The 20,310-nt window shown below is 33.6% G+C and overlaps 1 protein-coding gene across 1 annotated transcript in view; it reads left to right on the forward strand.

The window, feature by feature from the left end:
• The first annotated feature begins 1,631 nt into the window (after positions 1-1,631).
• The window catches only part of KPNA5 (karyopherin subunit alpha 5), a 42,250-nt gene continuing 23,571 nt past the window's right edge, over positions 1,632-20,310 (forward strand). The window contains exons 1-7 of the mRNA XM_063097236.1: positions 1,632-1,776; positions 4,483-4,616; positions 6,673-6,774; positions 6,890-6,989; positions 11,004-11,098; positions 14,998-15,129; positions 16,785-16,873. Coding sequence (XP_062953306.1) covers positions 1,773-1,776; positions 4,483-4,616; positions 6,673-6,774; positions 6,890-6,989; positions 11,004-11,098; positions 14,998-15,129; positions 16,785-16,873 — 656 coding nt within the window. The 5' untranslated portion in view covers positions 1,632-1,772. The remainder of the gene's footprint in view (positions 1,777-4,482; positions 4,617-6,672; positions 6,775-6,889; positions 6,990-11,003; positions 11,099-14,997; positions 15,130-16,784; positions 16,874-20,310) is intronic.

Raw genomic sequence — 20,310 nt, forward strand, 5'->3', positions numbered from 1 at the left:
TTCTGCCCTGTAAAACTTTGAGATAATAAATTTGTATTGATTTAAGCCAGTAAGTTTGTGGTAATTTGTACTGCAGTAATACGAAACTGATATACACCTCTAGCAGTGTGTTTGAGGATGAATTCATAATGAGCATGTAGAAAACTGAACAAATGATAATGACAGAAAACGAGCAATTATTAACTTAAGAATAATAAAAAAGCTGTATAAGAAAATATTATATCATGAGGTGCAGCTCTGCTCACTATTTGTGTAACACTATTTACATAAAAATTAAATATTGATTTAATCAAAATAATTTTAATAGAACTAACTAAGAAGATGTGAGATAAGGAGGTATGTGTATGAGTGTGTGTGTGTGTGTGTGTGTGTTGGGAGTCTATTGTGCTTGAAAGAGTGATAAGTATTCATTTTGTAAGAAAGGTTAACAATAGATAATGTCTAAGATTTTTTAAAATTAAGAAATAGCAAATGACTTAGAAATATAGATGAAATACCAATAAGAAATACCTAAACAAATTGAAAATGGTAGCTCCTGGGTAGTGGCAATTGGAGAAAGTCGGGGAGGGAAGTGTTAATTTTCTTGACACACTTTGTAATATTACTGGACTTTTAAAACTTTTTACTTCTATTATTTGATTAAAATAAATAAATATTTAATTTTAAGTTGCTGCACTCTGTCTTTTGGTAGGGAATAGATTATAAAGGAGTTGAGGTGGGTACAGATTGCTCAGTTAGGACATGATTGCAGTTTATGAAAGAGATAATGGAATGTTGGAGAAGGTGTCAGTCATGATAAACTAGGAATAGATAAGGGCTATTTTGGAGGTAGAATCAAAAGACAGAAGAGATTGTTAAGGGAAAGATAAAGAATGATTCCTAAAGTATTTAGCTGGAGCGTTTGACAACACGGTGATATAATTTCAGGAATCATGTGTTATCTTGTATATTCTGTGCCTGGCATTGCATCTGCTTTAAATAGTGTTATTGATTACAGGGCTGCGCGCGCGCGCGCGTGTGTGTGTTATAATAATTTAGAGTAATTTATCTGGAGTTTTTCATTTCATGTATCAGCGACTAAATTTTTTTAATCACAAATCCACAGATGTTATAGAATCCAAAGTTACAAATAAATGCCAAATTAAAAGGCTTGAAACAAACGAGCAGAGCATATAGGAAGAAGTTAATGAATCTGAAGAAGGCGAGAGTTTCTCTGTAAACTCCACGAGTCTGAGATTTTTACCGGTTTCTTTCATTGTTGCACTCCCAATATCTAAAACGGTAGCCCAGATTAGACCCTAATCAATACTAGGTTGTAGGATGAATGAATAGATGAACGAGTGAATGAGAGCTCGACTCTGGGCACGGGGAGAACCAGGGACAATAGCGCACACGTTTGCCACAGTGTACGCGCGGCTTAAATCCAGGGACTGGCTCCTCCTTCTGAGCACAGGGGCAAACACTTCCCTCCGCCACTCTGCGGGTCGGTGCAGCCCCGGCCCCGCCTCCGCCACCACCTCCTCCTCCGCCGCTGCCGCCGCCTCCTCCTCCGCCGCTGCCGCCGCCGCAGCCGCAGCCGCCGCCGCCGCGTGCAAGGGCTTCTGGGAGTCGAGTCTCGGGGTCTCGGGGAAGGGGCGCAGGTGGCCGCCATCTTGGGCTGCGAACCGGCTCGGTAGGCTCCACGCTAGGGGCGGAGTGGCTGCTGCTCTGTTACTCGCAGTAGACGTCGCCGCCGGGGACTGGAAAGTCAGGGCAAGGAGGGTACCACATTAATGGGTAAGTGGGAGTGACACAGGCCAGGTTGGAGGATCCTCGATCCGGTCCCTTTGAACGCTACTAGTTCCTGGGGCCACTGTTTTTAATTATCCCCTTCCTCACGAAGGGTTCAGGACCTGGCCTTGCCAGGGTGGTTTCTCAGGTTTTCCTGAGGGCGACGTTAATCGCGGGGGCGTGGCAGCCGCACCTTTTCCTTGCAGACGCGATGGCGCGCTGAGTCCAGATTCCGCTCAGCCAGGCAGGCTGGTCCTCGGAAGGAGCTTTGGGCAGCCGATCTCATCTTCTCGCCGCTCTGCCTCACCGTTTCTTGGCAGTTCTTCTCTGTACATGGTCTTGGTAAACGTTGCCACTCACTCCTGGTACGCAGCGGCTGTCTGTATCCTGCAGCTTATGGAAATTCCACAGTGCCCAGAGAAGAGGCAGGTTCTGTCCCCGGGGCCTGCTTGCAGTACCCTGTATTGCCGCCGCCGCCGCCTTTTCCACCTGGATGCAGGTGCCTCCAAGTGCTCAGTCCCGACGGCTGCATAGTTTGTCTGCTCCGTTCCAAGATGCAGACTTAATAATGTTTCATGGATAATGCATGAGAGATGAAAAGATTCGAAAGCTGTGAAACGGCGTAATGATACTACAAAAGAATATGACACTGGCATTTACTCATGAACTTTTTTGGCAAATTAAAAGAAAAGACTTCTAACTTAATCTCCCGATTACAACTCTCAATAATGACTCATTTTGTAGGAAAGTGACTTTCTTGTTAAGCTATGCAGAACAGCTCTGTCGTTCAGATCCTGGTAGGTTATAGGGACTCCAGTTGGCACTTCCCCATTTTTACAGTGTTGTAATTGTACTAATGAGGCACCCAAACCCATGGCAGTGAAGGCTTGACTGGCATGAGAAATTCTGATAATAGATATAAGAAAAAGAAAACCCTAAGTTCAAATTCAAGTTATTTTCACAACTTCAACACAGTTTTTCTGAGAGCTGGGCAAAAAATATGCTTATGAATGGAAAAAAAAAAATTCCTCTGTTTGGCAGCTTTAAAGTAATGTGAATACAATTCTTGCATTTAAAATAATTTGTATGAGACTCCAGCCTTCGAAGTACAGTCTTTAAATTTATTTTCCATTGATTGGATGAGGCATCTTCGGAGATAATTTTCCTTAGCCGTAACATATCCTTTAAAGCAACTGCAGAGAGGATGCAGGTGTTAAATAAGAAGCAGGAAGTTAGTATTAAAGAAAAGAAAAAGGAACAAATGATATATGAGTTGTTGGGGCTACATTTTATTTGGTTAACAAGTTTATATTGAAAAGTGGTTGCCTGGATTAATGGTCTCAGAAGTAGTGTCTGCAGTGTGTTTTGTGTGTGTGGTGGGAGAGTGGGACACAAGGTGATCCAATCAGATGTGGGAAGAAATTATTAGAACTTGTATTTGTTTACCTTTAAAAACTATTCCTTTTAAATGTTTTTTATGTTTTGTGAACTTTTTAATTGGATAGTACATTAAGGTAGTAATACATGTATAGAAATAAATATATTGAGAATGGATGCACAAATATATTTTACATGCATGATCAAAAAAGTTTAGAGGCCACTGGCTTAGAAAATGCCGCAAATATAGTTGATAAATATTTTAAGAGGTTTATTTTCATGAAATTTCATTTTGATAAGATACTTTATACTTATTGAGTATAATACAACAATTAATATAGAGTAATGAACTCTGATCTTTATTTTTTCTTCGAAGAGCCTAAGCTGTTAGTAATATGATAGATTTTTATATATATAAAATAAAGAATAATGCTAAACATTATTATTATTAACAAGATTGAGCAGTTTCTAGTGATAACTATTTGTAGGTGCACACAGTACTGTGAAAGTCCATTAAATATTTTAAAGAGGGATTTTGGTCAATTATAAATGCATTTTGATTGCCAGAATATAACGTGTTAAGTTCACAGGCACGAAGTACTTTTTAAATCATTTCCAAGTCCTCAGTCCATGCCATTCTATCTTTAGCTCTACCACTAGTGAGATTTGTCTCACTATCTTTACCAGTGACCTGATTACCAAATCCGTTGCCTGGTATGGTACTTGGCTTATTGCAGCCCCTTATTTGTTTGATGAATCGATGAATGGATAAATTGGCCAGTTTTTAGTGCAAACTTAAATATTCCTCTAGCTCTTGAACTCCCTTCCCTTATAGGACTTATTTTCTTTTGATTCTCCTACTTCTCTGACTTATTTCTTTTTGGTTTCCCTACTTTGCATTTTCCACTAAAATGTGAATATCCTCAAGGTTTCTCCTTTGGTCATCTTTCTTTTATAGCTCTACATGATATTAGATGATCAGTTCGGACTCTTGTCCTGAGTTCTGACTCATATTTTCAACCATCTATAGATCAAAGCCTCTCATATGTGCCCTAAGTACTATAAATTTAACATGTTTAAAACCAAATCAGTGAAATAAGGGTAATGATTTTGTGTTTAGATCAAAATCTATTAATTTGTTTAATCTGTTATTCCTAAGATATTTTGTCATTTTGCTCCAATCTTAATATGGGAATGAGGGAATGTATTCTTCGTATGTAACTTTCAGAATGGTTTTTGTTGCTCTATTTAATCAGTGACCTTTAATTTAATTGCCCCAGAGTAAGCATCTTGTGTTGTTTTGAGAATCATCAGTGTCTGTTCTCTTCTCTTAAGATGCCATGGCTAGTCCAGGGAAAGATAACTATAGAATGAAAAGTTATAAGAATAAAGCCCTAAATCCTCAAGAGATGCGTAGACGAAGAGAAGAGGAAGGAATACAGCTTCGAAAACAAAAAAGGGAAGAACAGGTAGGTGTTTTTAAATATTTAATTTTGTTTAACAAAAGTTATATCATGTAGAGTTTTTAGAAGTTTAATTATTATTGCTAATTTTTAGATAATTTAAAATGGAAAAGTGTTTAGGAAATTGACAAATAGCTGAAATAGCTAAATCTATTCTTTAGTTTATTAGACTACAGGAATAATATTTGTAAATTTATGAATCAGATTCCTGTATGGTTTTTAGTAACGAAGAGGAATAGTATTTCTGTTTCATTGATAAACGTTTTCCGTCATTTATTTTATTTTATTTTTTTTTTGTCTTTTTCGTGACCGGCACTCAGCCAGTGAGTGCACCGGCCATTCCCATATAGGATCCGAACCCGGGGCGGGAGCTTCACTGCGCTCCCAGCGCTGCACTCTCCCAAGTGCGCCACGGGCTTGGCCCCGTCAGTTATACTTTTACCCCACTGCTAAGAAATTTTTACTCTTGAGTCTATTTAGATTACTTCCATTTGTCAATGTAAAATTTTCCCTCTAAAAAAAATTAATTATACTTGTTTGCTGCTTTGTGGTTTTCATAGCTCTTGCCCCTAAGTTAATTATAGTAATCTTCCCATTCTATTCATACTGTTTTCCTGTAGTCTCAGCCAGATCTCTTAGCCTTCCCTGTTTATACTTTGCATATGTGATATAAAGAATTGAAAATCATTTAAGAGAGTGCATCTCAACAACATTTTTCATTCTAAGATATTGAAATTTAGAAATATTTATAAATATATAGTAGGGTGTGGTCCTTACATATACAAATGAAAAGTGATGTGTGAAAAGGGCTAGCAATGAAGAAAGTAGAAAAAGCCCAGCTTTAGAAATATAATTATGATTTGTCATCTCCCTATCCATAGTATCTAGCACAGTCTTTAATATATTATAGTAGATACTAAAAAAAAATTTCACTGAATGATTAGAAAGAGAAGTGTGTATACATTGAAGAAGAGGAGTATTTATTTAGCTATCTAAAGGACTATACGGTAGTCCCCTTTTGTCCAAGGATTCCTTTTCCATGATTTCAGTACCCACATCAACTGTGGTCTGAAAATATTAAATGGAAAATTTCCTAAGTAAACAATTCATAAATTTTAAATCGCTTGCAGTTCTGAGTAGTGTGATAAAATCTCTCACCTTCCATTCCATCCTGCCCCATCCCTCCTGGAATGTGAATCATCCCTTTTTCTAGTGTCTCCCCTTTGAGATGGAAAAGGCGTTAAATTTGTCGGTGGAAGACATGAACAGAAACGTGTTCGCCACTATCTGTGGTTTCGGGTATCCACTGGGGGTCTTAGAACATATCCTTTGTGGATAAGGGGAGGACTACTGAAACCAAATTTTTTTTTTTCCTCAATTTTTGTTTAGGAAGTGTACCTATAAATTTCCCTTAGTGACCTCAACATGTTTCTTTGTCTCTTTCCTCCTTCCCCCCCTCTTTTTTGGCCGCTGGCCGGTAAGGGGATCCAAACCCTTGATCTTGGTGTTATAACACTGTGCTCTAACCAACTGAGCTAACCAGCCAGCCCTTTTCCTTCATTTTTATCCACTCCTGAGTTAATAAGCATTGGGTCGTCTTTCCTGAGAATTTGTTCTCTAGTCCTTGTTAATAGGATATACAACTCTGTTAATATACCTTATGTTATCTCTCCTATGTAACAGATTTGCTTTTTAATTAATTAAGATTTTCTTGGAAAAATTCTTAGGCACCTCATAATTCAGTGTAGGTATGTATGCTTTTTCAAGTGCTATGAAATGTAAATGCGTACTCTACTTACGGGCTCGCCTTTGGTAAAAGACCTGAGATTGAAAATGACCTAAAGTAGGTCTGCAAGCAAAAGCTAACCTAGCCCAGAAAGTTTTACTTCTCACAAGTACTCTAGGTCTTTCTGGTGTAATGATTGGGAAATACTAAGATATTCATAATTTTAAATTATAAATTATTAGTTTGTTTTCTTCACTTAAATGAAAAATGGAATTCTATGGCAATTGAATGTTTTATGGAAAGCTTAATGTATAAAGTGATTTCTTTTTATTATAGTTGTTCAAACGCAGAAACGTCTCTTTGCCCAGAAATGATGAATCTATGCTGGAAAGTCCTATCCAGGATCCGGATATCAGTTCCACTGTACCCATTCCAGAGGTATATTTTACAAAAATATTTTGAATTCTATTTCAGCAAAATTTCAGAAGTGTATACAGCAAATATTCATGCAGAATATTTAAATGTTAATCATATTTTCTTTTGTGTGTTTTAGGAAGAAGTTATTACTACAGATATGGTTCAGATGATTTTTTCTAATAATGCTGATCAACAGCTAACAGCAACACAGAAATTTAGAAAACTGCTTTCTAAAGGCAAGAATTATTTCAGTATGCTTATTTGATATTACAGGATTTTGTAGTAGTTATATTTTATTAGATATTTTTTATTTTAAAACACCTTTCTTTGCCAGACATAGTAGATTTTAGTTTCTGTTTAAAATAACATCTATTTTTAAATTATATGAGTATTATCAAAGTAACACATGTTGATTATAGAAAAATTGCAAAATGTAAAAGAATTTAATGACGCAAATATAAAAATCCTTTTAGTCCTGCTGCCAAGAAACAAAGTTAGAGAAACATAGTTTTAAATTCTTGTGGAAATATTTTTCAGACATGATTTTTAAATGGCAACATAACATTATAGGACAAATATAAAATCAATCAGGTATATAATATTTTCCCAATATTTGATTATCAAAAATGATGCTACAAAAATCATGGTACAATCTAAAACTTCCTTGATATACATTCATAAAAGTGAAATAGTGGGTCAAAGGGAATAACCAGTATTAATTTACACTCCCATCTTCAGTTTGTACAAGTATTCATTTCACTGTATTTTTACTAAAACTCACAATTATCTTTAAAACAGAAATAATGCTTATGCAATTATAGCTCATTGTATGGTAATTTTTTAGAAATTAGGTTGAATATTTTTCCTTATTCATCGACTTTTTATATTTTATAATTGCCTGTTCATGTTATTTGTCCAATTTTATATTGAGTTTATAAGAATTAATTATTAAAAAAAAATTTAAACCTTTGTCTTGTGTTTCATATATGGAATTTATAGAATTAGTGATTCTAATTATGTGGAATCCCATATATAAACTTATAAGATTTTGAAAATGCCCTTGGCTCTGCTGCCTTATCTTCCTAAGAGAGACAGAATTTAGTAACATGAGGAATGAAAGAACTCTTGTGGTCAAGACAGCATAGATTATAAAGTTTTTACCTTTCCTTTCCTATTGTACTATGTGTTCATAAATACATTTATCTTTTGTTGTCCATTCCTCATCTCCCAAGCTAAAGTAACTTATACAATCAAGAACAGCCTTCTCTCTCTTCCTCACATACTTCACAGTTTTTATTTTTGTAATTGGGATTATTTTGGGGGGTCAAATTAATATTTTTAAATTGTTTTTTACATTATCAAATTCTCTTTCAAGATTTCTTTTTGACATGTACATTATATCATAATCATTAATAGAATTTTTTTAGATTTAATTATGTTTAAGAGTTTTAGATTTTGTCACCAGTATTTTTATACCACAACTTCTCCATTATTGAATTCTTTATTTTGATTCATCTTTTATTAAGGCATTAATGAAAGAGTATTGCTTGAAGAATTTTCTTCCCTTGTCCCTATGAAATTTGCATTGATACAATTCCTTTTCAGCCTTTGCATGTCTAAATAACATCTTTCTATAATGTCTTTGAGCAAGTTGTCTGGGTTTAGAATTCTTTGAGCAGAGTATTTTATTCTCAGTTGCCCTAATTCCTCAAGATATTCTGTTTCTGTTAAACTGTAGTATCTTTCTCATAGAGACAATTTTTTTTCCTCTTATTTCTTCTTTGTAGTGGGATTATGCTTGCCCAGGTTGGGTATACAGCAGGAGTTATAGATGTTTTCTTTTACTGATTGATATGAGTTCCTGCCAAATTTCTCAGGCCTAGAAAAATATTAGATTTGCTGTGTTTTTACTTGATATATCGGTGTAGGAAATATGGGAAAGTAGCCAGAACTAGAACTGGAGGCAGAAACAGCAGGAAATTTTGCCTTTTTTGTCAGTGTTTTTAAAATTGTAATTAGTGTTCTTACTGTTGGCACTAGGGATTTATAAATATGCCCCTGGCTACTCCACAGCCTACCCTTAGCTCTAGTCTTTACTCTGATTTGTTATGACAGTGACCTTTTTATTTCCCTATCATGGCCACTCTTGTGGATATAAATCACAAGTCATTCTTTTCTTCAATCCTAGTTTTGTAGAAATTTCTCCAGAGCTTTTTTGTTTTGCATGACTCCTTGCTTAGTTTTCAGTGCTGAAGCAGATATTCCCCTATTTCGCTTATGTTTACATTTTCATAATGACTAAAAGTCTTCTTTATGGTAGTTCATTACCTTTATAAAATTATATAAACTATTGTTTATTCTTTCAATTAATATAATACTAATAATAGTTCATGATATCTATTAGATTAACTGATGTTCCAAGTGCACTTTAATTGCTCTCTTTTAGATGAAGGTAACAATAAATGTCTTGCTTTTAATCCTCCAGGAAAAAACCGTACTTGGGTTCTTATATCTATGTGTATATATATCATTTATATCTATATTTACCTACATATGTAGATATAACTGACTGCCTCAGCACTCACTTCTCCCCAGCTTCTAACCACAAAAACCCTGTTTTCTTCCTTTTCTCGGCCTCATCTCCTTCTCCCTTCAAAAAGAACAAGATAAAATTTTTGTTCCTTAAATTAAAAAAAAAAAAGGAGGATAGTAAATTTAGAATTTTCTTTTGGAAAAAAGAGAAAAAAACAAGAATGTGAAAGTGGTAACTACAACCCTAGGATTTTGTTTTGATTTTTTTAAAGGTGGAACGTAAAAGATTACTAACATGTAGTTTTTCCTGTTGATGTTTTATGACTATAACAATAGTTTAGGGTCTGGAATTAACATTTTGAAGAATCTGAAATTTTCATTTAGAACTCCAAAACGAAACTTTATGGGCATAGCTTTATTAACTTTGCAGAAATCTTCTAATTTTTGACCAAGTTAGAAGAATAGCACATTTGTGTAAAAATGAAGAAAAGAAAGAAGTTCATTTTGAAGTAAATCTTTTTTCACAATTGAGAATATGGTTTCTAGGATTTGAATTGACTTAAAACTTAATGGGAAGGTTTTTCTTTTTCAAAAAAGGAGGATTTGTACAGATGTTCTATGATTACCATTCACTTATTCATCCTGCTGATTGTTACAATGTGTTAATATTTATATGAGTTATTTATGATCGTTAATATAGTCAAATAGAGGAAGTAAAAAGAAAAGGAAGAGTCAGAAGTGGAAATGAGAATTCTTTGTGACTAGATGGATGTATAACTCAGTAAAAGATTTGGGTGTTGGGCACAACGCAAGGAGAAGGAACACACATAGTGATATAATGAGTTTAGTTTTGGTTATGCTACATTTTGAAGCAGGCGCGAAAATAAAAATGCATCTAATAGGCACTTAGAAATATGGTCTGGAATAGAGAAGAATTCAGTTAAAGAAGTTAGATTCGTGAGTTATCACAAATGATAATGATAAGTGATAATTCAATTCACATAATAGGTAAATTTTCTAGGAAGCAAATAAACAACAGGAATAAGACTAACCCAAAGGCACACCAACAGAAAAGTCACTGAAGAACCACAGAGGGTACTTTTTGCTGAAGCCAAGGTAGAAAAAAAAAGTTCTTTGTATGTGACCAGTAACTAAAATATCTTTGAATTTTACATAAACTTCCTAGAGATTTTATGATTCTCAGAAGCCCTCTGCATTTCATGAAAACTTTTCAGGAATTTTAGATAGTCCAATAGCATTTCTGTAAATAATAAATAATACCCGACAAAATAGAATCTCACCTGGATAAGACACATTATGCAAGTCATGGTTGATAGTGCAGGAGTTATCCTTGGAAATTGAGGGTAGTGGTATAATTAGTGGAAACTTTCTCAGATGGTGTTTTGAGTATTGCACTGAAATAGTTCCATGTAGCAAAGGTAACCTCTTAAATAACCTTTAACTTAAGAAATTTAAATATTTACATAGGAAGTATTTTTAAAATTTCTTACCATTGCTGTAATGAGAAAGTAGAATTGGCTTTGCAAAAAACATTGCAATTATGACGATATTTGTCTTCATTTACATCCAGCTAAGGATTTTAAACTTAGATCAGTAAAACCGAGGAAAGAGTATTTTGTGTGCACTGTCAATTGGTATAGGGACCAGATCATTGTCTTTTTGTGTCTGTAATAACTTGATTCTTTTTTAATTTTTAGAACCTAATCCACCAATAGACCAAGTTATACAGAAACCAGGAATCGTACAGAGATTTGTGAAATTTCTTGAAAGAAATGAAAATTGTACTTTACAAGTGAGTCTAGTTTCCTTCTTAATGTCTTTCTAGAAATGACATGATTAAAGTTTCTAATGAAAGCAACTTCTGCAATGCTGACTTTATCGTAAGCATTCAATAAATACTTGGCAATTAAAGGAAAAGGTAATGCCACCTGTTTCACCTTGGGCACATGCTTGTTGCAGTGCTAGTTTCTTTTAGGAATTGTTATTTTATTAAACAATTTTAGAAAAAGTATATAAAACCATTATAATGTTAAGAAAAATTCTGTAGCTGCAGATCTTTAATAACTTTTTTATTTTAGAAAACCTCAAACTAAATTGTTCATTTAATGGTTAAATTTATTTTAGTTTTTAGCTAACCAGGGTTGTAACTTTTTCCTCTTAAAACTAATTGATTAGTTCTTTTTTTGAAAGAAGAATAAATTAGTGTAACCTACTAAAATTGTGACCAAGGTTAGGTTTGTCCTCAAGAGCATTGCTTCTCAACGATGTTATAGTTACAGTTTTAAGATGTCTTCCAAATAATTTGCTGCTAATGGTTTCTTGTTTTGGAGCCAATTTTGTTTGAATTGCTTCTATTATAAATCCATCACATGTAAGTATATTTGAGTTACTTCCGTTATAAAATCCATCACATATAAGTATATCTGAATTCTAATTGAATTGATATGAGTAAATTCTCAGAGGCTCTGCTGCTTAAAGAAGTCCTAGTCCTGGCTCTGCTAATAATGACCTCTTGATGTTAACAAACACCTAAATCTCTCAACTTCTAATTTTCATTTTCTTAAATGACGAGGTAAGGGCTGTATGTTCTCTAGGGAGACAAAAGTACTTTTTATGATTCTAAGTTCCCTAAATATACTATTGCTGTATTAAGTAGTGTCTCTTATTTATTTTTAAACTCCTTGCTTTACTTAGAACACCAAGCTCTGTAATACTAAACATTAGGAGTTTTATGAATTGCAGGTTGAGCATCTCTAATTTAGAAATCCAAAATTGAAAATCTCAAACTTTTTGAGCACTGACATTATGCCGCAAGTGGAAAATTTCACACCTGACTTCATGTGACCAGTTGCAGTCAAAATGCAAGTGCACAACACAGTTTATTCAGTATCCCCAAGGAAAAAAAGACCTTTCCAGCCCACTTCAGCTGTGATGTGTCTTTTCTGTGCATGCCCGGATTCCCCCACACAAGCATACCCACAAAGGGTAATAAAATAGTGCATGTTTAGGCTGGATGTGCAGACAGCATTTTCTCATATGATGTCCCTAATGGGGTCAAAATGTGCATGCATTACTCACTGTGCTTTTTTTGCTTATTCTCTGCTCTGTGGTGTAAAGATATTGTTGAAAATATCAAACTCTTGTAGATAACCCTTTGTGTAACAGCAATAAGAAAAAGAAGAAGCATTTATATTTATTTATAGCACAGAAAGTCAAGCTATTGGAGAAACTGGACAGTGGGGTAATGTGAAATGTCTTGTAGAAGAGTATGGTGTTGGAATAATCACCATATATGACCTGAGGAAACAGAAGGGTAAACTCTTGGGGTTCTATGCTCAGAACAATGAACAGAAGTTAATGAAAAATGGAAAACACTACATAAAGCCAAAAATGAAGATACTGATTATGTATTTATTGAAAGAGTAGATCCATCATTGTCACAGTGAACACTTAATGTTACATATTAAATGCCACTTAATTCTATGCTGCTATTGAAACAAAAACCTATCCTGATGAACTAAATATTGAAGGGAACTATGAATATTCAGCAGTCTGGTGGCAGAAATTTAAGAAGAGACACAGCATTAAATTTGTAGTATGCTGATCATGAAGCAGTGGAGAAATTCATTGATGATTTTGCCAATGTTATCACTGAGGAAAATCTGATGACAGAATATGTTTAACGCTGATAAAATATCACTGTTTTTCACTATTGCCCCAGAAAGACACTAACTGCAGCTGATGAGACAAGCACTACTGGAATTAAGGACACCAAGGGCAGAATAACTGCTGAGATGTGCTAATGCAGCAGGCATGCATAAGTGTAAACTTGCTGTGATAGGCAAAAGTTTGCATCATCACTATTTTCAAGGAGTGAATTCCTTACTGGTCCATTATTATGCTAATAAAAAGGGATGGATGACCAGGGACATTTTTTCTGATTGGTTTCACAAACATTTTGTACCACTGACTTGTGCTCACTGCAGGGAAGCTGGACTGGATGATGACTGTAAGATTTTGTTATTTCTTGACAACTGTTTTCTGCTCATTCTCCAGACGCAATTCTCATAAAAAATAATGTTTATACCATGTACTTTTCTCCAGTGTGACTTCATTAATTCAGCCATACAACCAGGATAAACTTGGATCAATGAAGAGTGAATATAAAAAACACTTTCTTGAATAGCATGCTAGCAGCAGTGAACAGAGGCATGGGTTTATGGAAGGTTTTCGGAAGAAGTTTAGTATGAAGGATACCATATATGCTGTTGTCAATGCTTGGAACATAGTTACTAAAGACAGTTTGCATGCCTGGACAACCTCTGGCCTGTAGTTATGTTTAGTGATGATGCTGAACAAGGTGGTGACTTTAAGGGATTCTGTATGTCAAGTGAGAAAAAAAAATGTTTTACCTCCGTACATATGCAAAAAATATACCTTCAGAGTCCTCCAGTAAGCTGAAAGAAATGGATATCAAAGAAGATTTTAACACTGATAATGATGCTCCATTTGTTCATTCATTGAGCGACAGTGAAATAGCTGAAATGGTTCTGAATCAAGGTGATCGTGATAATAGTGACAATGAGGATGATTTGTTAACTGAAAAAAGGTGCCTATAGATGACATGGTGAAAATGTGTGATGCGCTTTTTGAAGGACTAGAGCTGCATGCATTCATAACAGAACAAGAAATCATGTCAGTTTACAACATCAAACAGATACTTCTAAGATAGAAACTATTGTTAATGAGGCAGATGACTCTGGAGAAAACATTTAAAAAAGCCATCCAGCAAAATGCCTCCTTACCCCAAGAGGACTGACTTCCTGGTTTAACTGTTCCTCATGTTTCCTTTCACCTAAAAAAAAAAAAAAGTACAGTGGACAGTAACCTTTTAATCAAAACATAGCATTGTAGATGGAAACTGAAAGCCTGCCTTTTTTGTTGTTGTTTCTGTTTAACAGCTGATACATGTATTGTGGTGATGCTTCTGTGCTGCTTAGTTACCCTGAACACATTACTTTTTCACTGTATTAATGGTATATCATATTTTTTACTGTTATGTACTTATCTGTGAATAAGTGTAAGAAAATGATTGCATATCAGTAGCATATAAATTCAGAGTCGGGAATGATGGTTATGCCAACTAACCACAGATTATAACCACATGTGTGGCTGGTATAGTGACCCCTTTGCTTTCTGATGATTCAATGGACACAAACTTTGTTTCATGCACAAAATTATTAAAACATTGTATACATTTACCTTCAGGCTATGTGTATAATGTATATAAGAAATGTAAATGAATTTTGTGTTAAGACTTGGGTCGCATCCCTAAGCTATCTCATTACGTATATGCAAATATTCCAAATCTGAAAAAATCTGAAATCCAAAAATATTTCCGGTCCTAGCATTTTGGATAAAGGAGACTCCACCTGTATAAATTTAAATGTGTTTATATATTGTTGATTCTGTAAATTTTCATTATATTCTTTCCCAGGTCTTGTTTTTCAAATTGAAGAATACTTTTTAAAAAATATTTTTATCTATGAAATCTGACTTCATGATGCATCTTATTAATCATGTCAGTCTTTCTCTCAGACTTGTTCAGCTGTTTTTACTTCCTCTCTTCCCTTTTTCTCCTTTCTGACCTTTCTTTGGTGCTTTCATTTATTTTACCTTTTTTCTTCTTAGTTTGAAGCTGCGTGGGCATTAACTAATATAGCATCTGGAACTTTTCTGCATACCAAGGTAGTGATTGAAACTGGAGCTGTTCCAATTTTTATCAAACTTCTTAATTCAGAGCATGAAGATGTTCAAGAACAGGTAGGTTTCTAATTTGTTTTAATACTAGATTTTAATTTCCTTGTGAAAGTACCATTTGTGATTATGATTTGTAATTTATTTTTGTGCCTAATTGTCTGTACATTGCATTTGTTAAAATATAGTAGTTTTTTTTTCAATGTAAATTTAGGAGGGAGGAAGAATGAACTGTGTCAGGCATAGTCCTGGTTTCTTTATAAGTGTGATCTCAACTAGCATAGGAATTACTATTCCTATTTGTGAATGAGCATACTGAGACCCAGAAAACTCATACCCTGAGTTACAGTGAAATGTTGAACCAGGTTTTAAACTTTAGTCTGACTCCTTATTCTCCACATGTTAAGTGGATTATTTTGTTGTTCCTTTTTAAAATATCACATTACTTTGAATAGAACGATTTTTTAATAAACTGCATGAATACATTTTCAAAGTTTTGTTGTGAGAAGGAAAATTTAATCACATGTAATTGCACCATCCAAAGAAAATCAAGTATTTTATTTTTGTTTTGCATCATTTTAATGCACATTGATCTGTTGATCTCTCTACCATACCATTCGTCATGTAATTTTATATCACTTCCTTTTTCCATTTAACACTAATATTGGGCGCCCTTTCTTATGGCATTAATTATTCTCCCAAGAAAATTTTATTGACTACACATTATCCACTCGGGTTTGTACCATAATTTGTCATCTATTCCTCAATTGTTTTACATTTGAGTTTCTAGCTTATTAGAGTTGTTAATGATATTGTGATGAACATCATTGTATATCAGTCTTTATATGCCTTTGATTATTTTATTAGGGAAAATGACTACCTTGCCAAAAGATAAAAAAATTTTAAGGCTCTTACTATATATTTCCAAGTTGGCCAAAAAAGTTATACCAATTAATATCTGCACCAACAGAATATTGTACTTCATAGGATGGAAAATGTCTTTATTTTAAAGGTTTTTCTTAAAAAAAATAAAAAGTAAACTTAGGTCTAAAATATATATTAAAAATGTTAACTCATGTTTTAAACGTTAAAATAACATTTTCCCAATTGAAAAGTGACATGTCTACTTTTGTACTGGCATGAAAAATCTGAAGTGAGAATATAATAAAATGACTATTTTTATTTGTGTTATTTCTCTTCTAAGTGAAATTTAATAAGTGAATAATTTGATCTTTTACTAGCATTTATTTTAAAAATTATAATGAACCCTGTCTAATCTTAAACTTATTTTCAGGGATCAATCCAAGCTAATTCTCATATTAGCCATTACCTCATTTTTCTGTGCTTTGTTTCTCCTTCCCTTATTTTACAGTGAGTGGATTCTTGGCATAGAAGCAAACATCTAGTATAAGTAATTGGAAAATTTGCTAAATAGATATATTTTGTCTCTTCATGTAGATTCAGAGTAGACAAACTATGTTTTTTGTTGAACAGTATAGGCATTTTACTAGTAAAGGAAAACTTGTTAAATGCCCTATTTTTCAATTGATTTAAAAAATTATTAAATTGCATTTTTAAAGTTTTCTTTTCTCACTGCCCCACTTTTGTTTTTCATATGTTGTTTAAAACTATTGCTTTGTTCGTTCTGTACTAAGATCTCTCATTCTTAAGAGAGCATCTTAAGATATTGTCTTAAGAAAATTTTTTCTTATTTTTCTAAGGCTGTTTGGGCACTTGGTAATATTGCTGGTGACAATGCAGAATGCAGAGATTTTGTTTTGAATTGTGAAATACTTCCACCTCTTTTAGAGTAAGTACTTTGTTTATCACAATTAAGTTATTACTTTTGGAAAAGAAACTATATACTCCACTATGTTTCTACATACACTATTATGTTCTTCAGTGATGCTTTTTAAATTTGGCTGATAGTTAGCCATGCCTGTAGTAGCTTGAAATTAGGGAAAACCAGGAAAAATTTCAAATTGTGTCTTATCTATGTCTTTTATGTCCTCTTAAACCATATTTAACAGTGATCATTGCTTACTTGATGCTTACTATGCCAAAATACTTACTATACAAAACAATGATGTATAGAAGTTTATAATATAATAAAATGTAAACATTGCTACAGCAGGGAATCTTTAACACTTGAACAGATGGTGTATTTAGGATGTCAGAGGGGGTTATATTTGATTTTGAAATAAATGTTCAGAGAACAAATCTCATAAAGATTTTTCTTTCAGGATTAGAATTTTACTTAAAGTGTCTAATACAGTGGTTTCTTGAACCGTTTTACACATTTTTTTGAAAAGATATTGCTTTATAATGTAAGGTTTTTTATAGAAATGACATAAAATTATTTGAAAGATAGGTTTCTTTATACATTTTGATTATCATTCACTAAGAGGAACTTTATTTAGGCTAAATGACAGTGATAAGTACTGAAAAAAATGGAGGAGGTGATTAGAAGGAAAATTTTTACGTTATCATTTCTGCGCTATTCTCCATCCTCTCCAGCAGAGGATGGTAGACCATATTTCCAGATACTAGTTTGCAAATTACATTTTACTCCTTTAAAGAAAGTAGCTATCTGTGGACAGAAGTAATTTCTTGGCATAATTTCATTCAACTAAAATTAATTGAGGACAAACATTGTAGGACACTGAACCACTTGCTACAACTGCATTTACTATAGGTTTATCCAAAGTTAATGTTCCATACTATTTAAGAAGTTAGCTTAGCTATAAAAAAAATACTAATACTTTCTGTCTTACAATGGTTCAACATACTTTTTTTTGACTTTATGATGGTGTGAAACTAATGGGCAGTCAGTAAAAACTCACTTTGAATTTTGCATTCTTATCCTTTCCTGGGCTAGTGATATATGGTACGATATTCTCTTGCAGTGCTTGGCCAAATCATCTAATACAAAGCCTGTTTTATAATAAAGTTTTGAATATCTTATGTAATTTATTGAATACTGTGTTGGAAGTGTTCTGAGCATGTTTAAGGTAGGCTAGGCTAAACTATGATGTTCAGAAGGTTAGGTGTATTAAATGCATTTTTGACTTACAATATTTTCAATTTATGGGTTTCAATAATGGGTTTGTCGAGACACAACCACACTTAGTTGAAGAGCATCTGTACTGATTTACAGTTCAATATCAGAGTCATTTTGAAGTTTGTACTATTAAAAGCATCTTTTAGTGAATTGACTTTCCATTCTGCAAAAAGGCCATTATCATTTTGATAGAGATTACACTGAATCTATAAATTGCTTTGAGGAGTATTGCCATCTTAACAGTATTAAATCTTCCAATGCAAGAATATGGGGTATCTTTTAATTTATTTAGGTCTTCTTTAATTTTACCAGTATTTTGTAGTTTTCAGTGCCAAGTCATATACCATCTTGATTAAACTAATTCCAAAGTATTTTATTATTTTTGGTGCTATTGTAAATAAAATTGTTTTCATGATTTATTTTTTGACTTGTTATTTGGTAGTATATAGAAATACAACAAACACAACTTTGTTGAATTCATTTATTAGCACTAATAGTTTTTTGGGGGGTTATTTCTGTATACAAGATCATGTTACTGTGAATAGAAATAGTTTCACTTCTTGCTTTCTATTAGGCATCTTTTATTTCTTTTTTCATGTGTAATTGCTCTGGATAGAGCTTTCGGTACAGTGTTGCATAGAAGTGCCAAAAGCAAGTATCTTTTTCTAATTATCTTGGAGTGAAAACTTTCACTGTTTCATTATTGAGTATGATTTAGCTGTGGGTTTTTTATGAATACCCTTTATCATGTTGAGGAAGTTTCCTTCTATTCCTGGTTTGTTGAGTGTTTATATCATGAAAAGATATTGAGTTTTGAGTTCTTTTAAATGCCTTTTTCTTTTTGGCATCAATTGAGATGGTCACTTTTTTTTTCTCCCTTTATTCTGTTAATGTGGTTTATTACATTGATTGATATTTGTATATTGAACCACCCTTGCATTCATGGGATAAAACCAATCTGATCCATAGTATACAATCTTTTTACTATACTGCTGGACTCAGTTTCCTAGAATTTTATTGAGGACTTTTAAATGTATATTCATAAGAAATCTTGGTCTGTACTTTTGTTGTGGTCTTTGGCTTTGGTATCAGGGTAACGCTGTCCTCAAAGAATTAGGAAGTGTTCTCTTCTATTTTTTGGAAGAGTTTGAGAAGGACTTAATTCTTTCTTAATATTTGGTAGAATTCACCAGTGAAGCCAGTTGATGTTGGACTTTTCTTTACTGGGAAGTTTTTGATTAGTGATTTAATATCTTTACTCTTTATAGGTCTATTCATATTTTCTATTTCTTCTTGAGTCAGTTTGGTAGTTTGTGTGTTTCTAAGAATTAAAAAAATTTCCTCCATGTTATCCAATTTGTTGACTTTTAATTATTCATAATATTCTCATTTAATTCTTTTTATTTCTGAAAGGCTGGTAGTAACATCACCCACTTTCATTCCAAAATTTAGTAAATTTGAGTCTTTTTTCCATTGTAGGTCTGAACAAAAGTTTATTTTGTTCAGTTTTTTTTAAAGAACCACGTTTGCGTTTTGTTAGTGTTTTTCTATTCTCTATTTTGTTTATCTTTGCTCTTATGTTATTATTTTCTTCCTTCTGCCTGCTTTGGGTTTCATTTACTCTAATTTTTTAAAATGCTTGAAGTGGGAGGTTGAGTTTGTTGATTTGAGACCTTTTTTAATGTGAGTGTTTATAGGTGTAAATTTCCCTCTGAGCATTGCTTTCACTGTTGTGTTTCCTTTTCACTCCTCTCAAAATATTTCCTGGTGTGTGTGTGTGTGTGTGTGTGTGTGTGTGTGTGTGTGTGTGTGTGTGTGTGTGTGTGTGTGTGTGTGTGTGTGTGTGTGTGTGTGTGTGTGTGTGTGTGTGTGTGTGTGTGTGTGTGTGTGTGTGTGTGTTTGGATCTACTGGTTATTTAAGAGTGTGTTACTTAATTTCCACATTTGTGAATTTTCCAGTTTTCCTTCTGTGAGTGATTTTTATTTTTATTCCTTTGTGGTCAGAGAAGATACTTTGTATTATTTTAATTTTTTAGAATTTATCAGGCTTGCTTTGTGAGCTAACATATGATGTATCCTGGAGAATGTATCATTTGCACTTGAGAAGAGTATATGTTCTTCTGTTCTTAAGTGGAGTGTTTTATAGATGTCTGTTACATTTAGTTGATTTTTAGTTGTAAAGTCCT

Source organism: Cynocephalus volans, chromosome 5 (assembly GCF_027409185.1).
Source record: "Cynocephalus volans isolate mCynVol1 chromosome 5, mCynVol1.pri, whole genome shotgun sequence".
In the NCBI taxonomy this organism is placed as follows: Eukaryota; Metazoa; Chordata; class Mammalia; order Dermoptera; family Cynocephalidae; genus Cynocephalus; species Cynocephalus volans.